Source organism: Garra rufa, chromosome 16, assembly GCF_049309525.1.
Source record: "Garra rufa chromosome 16, GarRuf1.0, whole genome shotgun sequence".
Taxonomy (NCBI): domain Eukaryota; kingdom Metazoa; phylum Chordata; class Actinopteri; order Cypriniformes; family Cyprinidae; genus Garra; species Garra rufa.
The window spans coordinates 45,333,616-45,343,505 of NC_133376.1; the positions used below are offsets into that span (position 1 = coordinate 45,333,616).

Consider the following 9,890-nt stretch of genomic DNA (forward strand, 5'->3'; position numbering starts at 1 on the left):
GAACGCGCGCTGCGCTTCTGCCACGATGTACAGTGATAAACAGTGTAAATTGCTTGATCCATTCAGATAACACACAGAATTAGGCCTATGTTATACAGTCATGTGATATGAGAACATTAAAGGATCTGTAAGTTCTGCTGGGCTGGCTGAAAACAGCCACGACACTGGATACTGCATGATGAAGTAAAGTGGAAAATGCCAATAAATAATTACTTTCAAAACAAAATTATTACAAATTTCATGGTTTATAATTACTATTTAATTTTAAAAACCATATAACTAATGTTTTCTTGTGACCACCGTCTTACTACTAATATTCTGATCAATAATTTCTTTTAATTTTTAGTTGTAATTCGTTTTAATTGGAGTAAAATGTTAATTCAATAAGAGCCTGATTAAAGAATTAAATATGGGTCTTATATAAATTAGGTGTTTATACATAATAAAGTTCTTAAAGGGACAGTTTACCCAAAAATAAAAATTGTCATCATTTACTCAACATCATGTAATTTCAATAATTTCAATCCTGTATGAACTTTTTTCTTCTGTGTAACAAAGGTAGATACTTTGAGAAATTCAAAACTTTTGTGTCTATAGAGTAGAAATCAAGGGTAACCAAATATGTTTGGTTACATTATACAAAATATCTTTTGTGTTCCACAGAAGAAAGTAAGCCATACAGTTTTGGAACGACATGAGGGTGATGATTTTTATTAATGAATGTTTTTTTATTACATAATTTATAGCAACAAATTTCCTGCATTCTAGCTCAAAATCAATGCTTTACTGCATGCATTTCTCTGTGACAAAAATGTAATTAAGTTTGTTGAATTCAGCAGTATTTATCATTATTTGTTTAAATCCTGTTTTATTCATTCATGTACTCCAATTAAAGACCCTATAACCCTGCTGAAATAAACAGCTTAAACCAGCCTTGGTTGGTTGGCCAGTTGAGGCTGGAAGTAGCTGGTTTTAGCTGGTCTTTTAGTTGGTGGTTTCCAAACCTGACCAGCTAAGACCAGCCTGGCCAAGCTGGAAAAGTGGTCAAAACCCTTCTAAAACCAGCCTGCTGACCAGCTAAAACCACCCAACCAGCACAGGCTGGTTTTAGCTGGGGGTTTTTTCACCAGGAAACCCAAGAAAACTTTCATGTGGAACTTGTGGGCTGGATGGGCTGAATTTGTCCAGGGCCGAATTTTAACCCCAGTCCAGCCCTGGGTACCTGTCAGTCCTCTTTTTGGATTCTCAGAATATGGTCACCCTAGTTCAGGTAGCATAAATTAGCAGAACAATGTATTCAGTACCTTAACTGTGCAATCCGAGTATCACCAATATGGCCATGCATTCTGATAGTGATAACTGACCAAATCGTGACTTAAGTGCAAACCCTTTATACTTTTTATCTAATAACTTAAACTTTTTGTTTGTTTATGTATTATGTGGAGGAACTTGGCTTCTATATTTAATTGAGTGTCTTGGAAAGTCAAATCCTTGGCAGACGATTTGCAAAAACAAATCTATTTCCCTGAAAGATCTGGCAACCCTGCATGTTACACCCCCTGTTTTTGTTGTTGCTCGAGTGTCCTTTATCACATGATGTGAGTCACGTAGTCTGACTCTGAGCTGTTGTTAAATACCCCCTCACCCCCAGCGTTGCGCTCCACCGCTGCGGACAGACAGCCAGAAAGACAGCCTCTCTTCAGCGAGTATCACGAGACCAGCGCTGTCTGCAACACGCTAAAAATATCTTCGCCGCTTTTTTATGTTTTTAAAACTTTGTTGAGCCGAGTTTGATCGTAACCAAACATTTCATACAGACGAGTGTTGGACAGAAGCAACTCTTCTGAGCCTCTACATATCACCGTGTTCAGTGGCACAGAGTTTTGAACGCATTTCACCCACGATGTCCGCCAACACGCAGCAGAGCAAGAGCTGCCCCATTCCCACGCGTGTCCTGCAAATCAAAGACTGGTCCCAACTCCCAGACTGCTACAGTCAGACCCCTGGAGGAACACTCTTCTCCACCACACCAGGGGGTAAGACTGTGTTTTATGCCTATATAGTTTGTAGGTTAGTTGGCTGGTCTCCCAGCATGGTCTGTTTGGTGGTTTTAAGTGTGTTCTGTGCACTTGTCAACAGTTTGTGAGACCAACTTAAACCAGCTAAAACCATCTTCTCCAGGCTGAACTAAGAAGAGCAAGCCATTTTGGGCTGGTTAAGCTAGGTTTTCTTTCAGCAGTGTGTGTAAAATAAATTAAAAACCAACTATTTGTGACCCTGGTTTACAAAACCAGTGATAAGGGGGAGAGATTTATACAATACAATGAATAAACAAGATTTCATTGATGTATGGTTTGTTAGAATATGACTATATCAAAATATTGAGAAAATCTTAATGAAACATGATCTTTACTTAATACCCTAATGATTTTGGCATAAAATAAATCAATAATTGTGACCTATGCAGTGTATTTGTATACAAATATAACCATTGGTTTTGTGGTCCAGGGTCACATTTTTGCTTGAGCATTATTTTTGTCCTGTAAATCTTTTATATTTTTGCATGAGAGTGATATGATCGTCAAAAATGATATATAATCATATATGATTGTGATTTAACCACTTAACTCATTGGTTAAACTAATAGTGTTTCAACTCACCATGTGCAAAAACTCAAACTATTTTAAGCAATATGAAAGTCTGATGCAATACTTTCTACACATTTAAGCATTAAGCCAAAGTACATTCAAAGTAAAACCTCTGCTTATGTTACTAAATCATAATGATCTGAGATATCGTGTCTGTGAAATGCCTCACTGTAGTTACACAGACGTTTGTTATGAACAACAAGTTAATCATTTATGGCAGACCGTCTGCAGTGAGATAGCCCAACTGCCATGCTTGTTGTTATGTAACAGTGTCTGGTTATCTGATTTGCGACTTGTTTCTCCCATATGATACTGGGCATTGAGTTTAACCTAATCTTGTGAAAAACAAATACTTGACCCCTTTACTTGATGGGCAGGAGCCTCCACCCCACATGTTTCTCAATCTCCTTTGTCCCTCGCTTGACTATCTTTCGCATGTGGCTGTAACTGTAGCACATGCAGAGGAGGAGGCAATTCTTAGAAACACCCCTCCTCCTTCACAGCTGTTATGGATTTCAGGAATAACAGACCTCTGTGTGATCAGGTTCAGCGGGGCCACTGTATCACGGATGGTTCCCTCAGGGGAGAAAGCAAAATAACAGATCAGATCATATTTATAGATGGGGCATTCGACAGAATTTGTGCAAACTGCTATCCCACAACCAAAAAAAAAAAAAAAAAAAAACATTCAATAAGCATTAAAGAAAAAATCTTACATGTTAAATCTTGCATGTTCTCTAAGACCCTTTAAGTATCCACTGAAACCCACAAAAATCTTGCTAAACAAGTCACTACTAAAATATATATGTGTGTGTATATGCGTATATATGTGTATATAATTACAATAAGTAATACATTTAATAATGTTCCAGTAATGGGTTTCTTTTTTTTTTTGGTGAAATAATTCATGCACCACAAGACTGAATTTATAGTACAAATACTTTTTTGTATTTAAATAACAAATATATTGTGTTACAATTATGGCAATAATAATAATAATAAACAAATGGTCCAAGAAATACCCTTAATTTTCTTTATACCAAATATAATTGTACTTTTTTGTGTTTTTTTTTTTTAGGTAGTATTTGTAGTACTGTTTATTTAAATGACAAATATTTCAACATTTTGTCACTGCCAATAATAATAATAATAATAAATAGTCCGGAAATAGGCTTAATTTTCTTTATGCAAAATATAAAGTTCACATTTGATCTGTTGGCTTTATGGTGAAATAATTGATATGTATGTTTATTTAAATAATACAAAAACACAATGTCACAATTATGCAAATGATAATAATAACAATAATAATAATAACTATTATTATTATTTGCATAATTATGACACAATAATCATATTATTTTTATTATTTAAATAAAAACAAGGTCACAGATATGCAAATAACAACAATAACTGTTATTATTTTTTTTATTATTATGCATAACTGTGACAAATATTATAATTAAAAAAAACAATAATAACTATTATTATTTTTATTATTATATGCATAATTGTGACAAATATTATAATTTAAATAAAAAACACAATGTCACTGTTATGCAAACAACAATAACTATTATTATTATTTGCAGAATTGTGACGCTTATTATTATTATTACTAAAATTTAAATAAAACAATGTCACAGTTATGCAAACAAAAATAAACTATTATTTGCATAATTTCGACTAATGCTAATAAGAACAACAATAACTATTGTTATTATTAATTGCCTAACTGTGACATTGTGTTCATTTATTTAGTTTTTATTTAAATAAACAGTACAACAAATACTATGTATGAATTTATTTTACCCTAAAATCAACAAAAAAATGAAAATAAAAATGTAATTGCTGCTTTTTATCTCATATTTCTTTATAGGTATTATTATTTTTATTACTGCTATTTTTGGTATATCATGTTATGGCCTTGACTATTTTGCCTTGCAATTCTGAGTTTATATTTCACAATTTATTTTTTTCTTTTTCCTCAAAATAATAATATAAACTTGAAATTGTAAGGAAAAACTGTCAGAATTATGAGATAAAAAGTTGCAGATAATTTTTTTTTTTCACATTTTATCTATTGATTTTAGGTTGAACTACTTCACAGGTAGTATTTGTTGTACTGTTTATACTGTAAAAAACACTAACACAATGTCACAATTTGTTGTTTTTGTTATTATTTATTTCTTTTTCAGTTCATTTTGTGGTAACTGGGAGTGAAAATGTATGCATTAATCTAAACAAATTGCCCACTTGGGCTATATGTAATTGTCCTGCGTTTAACTTCCACTTCCTCGAGTTCTAAGAAGCTGAAGAGCAATCAGGGAACAAAATGTTTCAGCAGAACAAAGTCCTGCAAAAAGCATGGGGTTGATCTCCCTGCATTCCTCTGACCAGAGCAGCTCACAGTTGGAGACCGCTGTTCGCCCAACCCCTGTCACCACCTCCATCCACACCCTGCCCTTCCCCCTTCTCTCTCAGCCCTCTTTTGTCCAGAACACACTGAACTACATTGCAAAGGTTGCATAACATGTTTTTCAGCCGCTGGTAGGACTGTCATTTACAGTATAGCTTCAGCTACAACAGAGATGGCAGTATGTTTAGCACATGTCAGACTACAGATAGCACCTAAACAGGGCTAGTTAAGCTCCACAAGTGTGTTCTCAACATGTTCAGCTACATAGCGGTGCCTTCGTGTCTCAGCTCTGCATGCTCACGTGCAGATGTGCTCAAATTTCCCAGAACTAAAATGGGAGGTGCTGAGTGCTGCAATTCAGTTCACCCCGTTTTTTCATTGTGGGGGATTGAGTGCTTCTTTTCACATGCAAAACGTAAAAATGTTTCAGTCTTCGTTTATAATCTGATAGTGTGGACGTGTTAAGTGGCACATCAAGTTCTTTGATATCTTTCTTTTGTGTTGTTGATTAGATTAGAATTGCTGATCACTCAGTTTGAAGTCCTCTTTAGAGTCAAAGTTTATGGTCTGTTATTGTCTGAGTGTTAAAACTTTTGGCTGGAATCCAAAGTTTTTTTTTCCTTACACATTGTACCCTGCAGCCCAGAATGTAAATATGTTTTTCTAGCCATCTGATTGGGTGCTTTAACATGCGTTCTATCCCTCCTCCAGGAACTCGGATCATTTATGACAGAAAGTTCCTCTTGGATTGCAGGAACTCTCCTATTGCCCGGACCCCACCCTGTTGTTTGCCCCAGATTCCTGGGGTGACCGTTCCTTCACACCATCCAGTGTCCAAACTGCAGGAACTCAAAGAGGAGCTGGAAGAGGAGAAAGATCTGGCAGGTAAAATTAATGTCTGCTCCAGAAAAAAAGAGAGAATGAAAACCTGTTCTGCGAATTTCCAGGAAATTATAAGCCCTCAGGTTTCTCCTGAAAAAAATTATTTTGGTATTTCCTGTCCTGGTCTTTACTTTTTTTTTTTTTTGAGTCATTCTGATTTTATGTTTTATTATTTTTTTCTCCAAGAGAAACTCAGGACTGTGATATAAACTTGAAATTGTGAGGAATAAAGTCAGAATTATGAGATAAAAAGTTTTGCAATTACATATTGTAATATCTCATATATTCAGAGAATCAAAGTCGGAGTTGCAGGATATAAGCTGCAAGGAAGAAAGTCTGAATTGTGAGAAGTCACATTTACAGAATTGTGATAAATTCTGAGATATGAAGTCAGAATTGCATTACAAATTAATAATTGATATAAATTTGCAATTACTACAGAAACCGTTGGAGTTGTGTGGAAGAAAATTAGCAATTTCCTTTTTTTATGTAAGAATTGCGCTATAAACTTGTAATTGCTAGGGAAAAAGTTGGAGTTGCCTTTACATTTTTTATTTCTAATAACAGAATTGTGAGATGTAAACTCAATTCAGAAAAAAAAGTCAGAATTGCAAGATATAAACTTAATTGCAAGGAAAAAATTTTTATTGTGAGATTAAAATTACAATTACAGAACTACGATATATAAAGTCAGAATTAAGAGATGTAATTCTGCAACTTTCAACAAAAGCAATTACTAAGAAAAAAGTTGGAGTTGTGAGAGAGAAGTTGCATATTGTTTTCATTAATTAATTAATTTTTTTATAAAAACAGAACCGTGAGACGTAAACTCAGTATTCAGAGAAATAAACTTAAAATTACGAAATATAAACTTTTGCAAGGAAAGATTTTAACATTTTAAAATAATAGTCACTTTTTTTTGGTCAAAGCGAAAGATTGAAACTTAAAATTCAGAGAAATAAAGTCAGAATTGCAAGATATAAACTCATAATTTCAAGGAAAACATTCATTATTTAATATTTTTTGTATAAAAACAGAACCGTGAGACATAAACAAAAATAAAGTGCAAGAAACTTAGAATTAAAAAAAAAAATCAGAATTGAGATCAATTACAGAACTGTGATGTATAAATTCATAATTCAGAGATATACATTCAGAATTGCAAGAAAAACTCATAATAGTGACAAACTTGCAATTACTAGGGGAAAATTTGGAGTTGTGAGGAAAAAGGTTAATTTTTTTATTATTTTATAAAAACAGAATTGTGAGATGTAAACTCATTGTTGCAAGGTAATTATAATGGTGATTATAAGTTATAATTGTGAAATTAAATTAGCTAACAAATCAATTGCTAGATGTAAACTCAGAATTCAGAGAAATATAGGCAGAATTGCAAGAAAAGTCAAAATTGTGAGCGATCGCAATTACTTTATTTCATGGTGGAGATGGGCTTTCATAGAATACCTCAAAGAAACACTCTAATCAACCTCTAATTTCTTTCTCTTTTTTTTTAGCTGATGACAACCAGTTTGAGATGGACATTTGAGTCTTTCATCTACCTCCTGTGGAGACGTCTCTATTTTATCTGTTGGGATGTTGCTGCTTACCCCACGATCAGCGGACATTACATATTCACCAGATTACAGGGCTTTTAAATCAGCTAAACACCCAAGGGGTGTCTTATTCTTTTGTTTAAAAGTATTTGTTACATGTTTACCAGAAAACAAAAAAAAAATACAAAACATTTTTTGTCAGTGTTTTAAAGTTCTTTATTGTACATATGGTACTTTCTACTTTGTTTTTTTTTTTTAAGAAAATGTAGTATATATGAGCCCGGGCAAAACCATGGCAAAATCTCTCATTTCTGAGCTTTAGATCTCAACAAACATTGTTGATTCTTTAATGGTAAAGACCGACTACATGCCAAATGAATGTCTGTTGCATATGTTTGGTGTTTCACCTGAAAAAACACATCAGAACATAAATGTACACCATTGTGTGCCCTCAGGGTTTTCCTGGTGTTTCATTTGCCTGGATTTCCTCAGGTTTTATTATTTTGATTTAAATAAAAAAATAAGAAAAATACTTGATCTGTTGTCACTTGATCTTTTTATTTGGAAAATTTCATACTGTCTTTTCCCACTCATTTTGTGTGTATCCAAATTGTATAAGGTATACATTTTCTCGTAATTATGCAGTTAATTCTCATTTAGTGTTTTTCCTCTCCCCAAATTTGTCACTACCGAAACACAGTTATATATAATTTAATAAAAAAAAAAAAAAAAATATATATATATATATATATATATATATATATATATGGGGTGAGGGGGGCACAACCTAACACGGGGTTAATTGTAACACAAGTGGTTCAAATATTTGCACACACGCTAGCATAACCAAATGTACAGTATTTACTAGTTGCCATAGCAACACTATGCAGAGAAAAAAGAGCGCCAAAATTCAAAAGCATTTTGAAGATATCACTGAATATTTATTTTACCATAGTAAAAGTACATTTCTGGCTTAAGTAAACTTTTCATTTCAGTTTTTAGTATTCATTTAAAATTAGACAAAACTGATATTATTTTAATCTCCAATTTGTTATTTATCAGTTTAGATAGTTTATTAATGCTTCGCAAACCAGCAGAAGACACTAACCTGTTTTAATCTCCAGTCGCGCAGATGGGGAACATTGTAACACTGTGTTACAATATGCCCCGCTGTTATTAAAGGGATAGTTCACCCAAAAATGAAAATTTGATGTTTATCTGCTTACCCCCAGGGCATCCAAGATGTAGGTGACTGTGTTTCCTCAGAAAAACACAAACAAAGATTTTTAATGAAAACCGGTGCAGTCTGCCAGCCTTATCATGGACATGGATGGGCACCAAACCTTTAAAAGTAAACAAAAACATGCACAGACAAATCCAAATTACACCCTGCGGCTCGTGATGATAAATTGACCGCAGGGTGTAATTTGGATCAAATTTTCATTTTTGGGTGAACTATCCCTTTAAACTATGCTATTCTATCTATGACACTAGCGGTGCAATTGAATTTACACTATTAACATCTAAGGATTTTGATAAGAAACCACGAGAAACAGGTGAATAAAGGCTGACAATCAATGTTTAATGTTCAGATGTTATTATTTTAAGAAATGTAAAGCATTTTGGCTCGTTTATGTGTGTCGTGTTCTATGAGAGCTGTCTATGAGGGAGGGGAGTGTTTTTTCTGAATGTCTAAATGTGTTTCATCTGTTTGTCCACATTGTTTTTGAACTACTGTACAGCTGTATGTTACGATCTGGGGTCCGTTCTTCGTACCTCGCTAACTAAATTAGCTGGATTTGATTGTTGACGATTTGGCATGATCTTGGATTGTTTGGTTCTTCGAAGCTCATCCTGGGGTCCGTTCTTCGTACCTCGCTAACTAAGTTAGCTGGATTTGATTGTTGACGATTTGGCATGATCTTGGATTGTTTGGTTCTTCGAAGCTCATCCTGGACTTGCTGTCATAGCAACAGCTCTGCAAGCTTAAACCTGCTCTGGAGCAGGTTTATTTCATGTAAACAGGATTTAGGCTGCGCTCCTGGCGGGTTATGATTGGTTGAAATGGCGAGGTCACATCTGATTGGTTAAAGAGCACGACTGACGCGGACTGACTCACGTGGGAAAAGAAAAGTATCTTGCAAGAAAGTGTATATATATGACAGGTTCCAAAAAATATTTGGCAGCACAACTGTTGATATTATCCAACATTGATCATTGTAATAATAAATCAGCATATTAGAATGATTCCTGAAGGATCGTGTGACACTTAAGACTGGAGTAACAGCTGATAAAAATTCAGCTTTTCATCACAGGAATAAATTCTATTTCAAAGTATGTTAAAATATATTAAAAAAACAAAAACATTATTTTATTTTGTAAAAACAA

General features: G+C 33.9%; 1 protein-coding gene across 1 annotated transcript; it reads left to right on the forward strand.

The window, feature by feature from the left end:
- The first annotated feature begins 1,644 nt into the window (after window positions 1–1,644).
- Window positions 1,645–8,034, forward strand: LOC141288341 (eukaryotic translation initiation factor 4E-binding protein 3-like). Its single transcript, XM_073820466.1, has 3 exons — window positions 1,645–2,036; window positions 5,779–5,952; window positions 7,464–8,034. The coding sequence occupies exons 1-3, from the start codon at window positions 1,904–1,906 to the stop codon at window positions 7,493–7,495; spliced, it is 339 nt and encodes a 112-aa protein (XP_073676567.1). The 5' UTR covers window positions 1,645–1,903; the 3' UTR covers window positions 7,496–8,034.
- The last annotated feature ends 1,856 nt before the right edge of the window (window positions 8,035–9,890 follow it).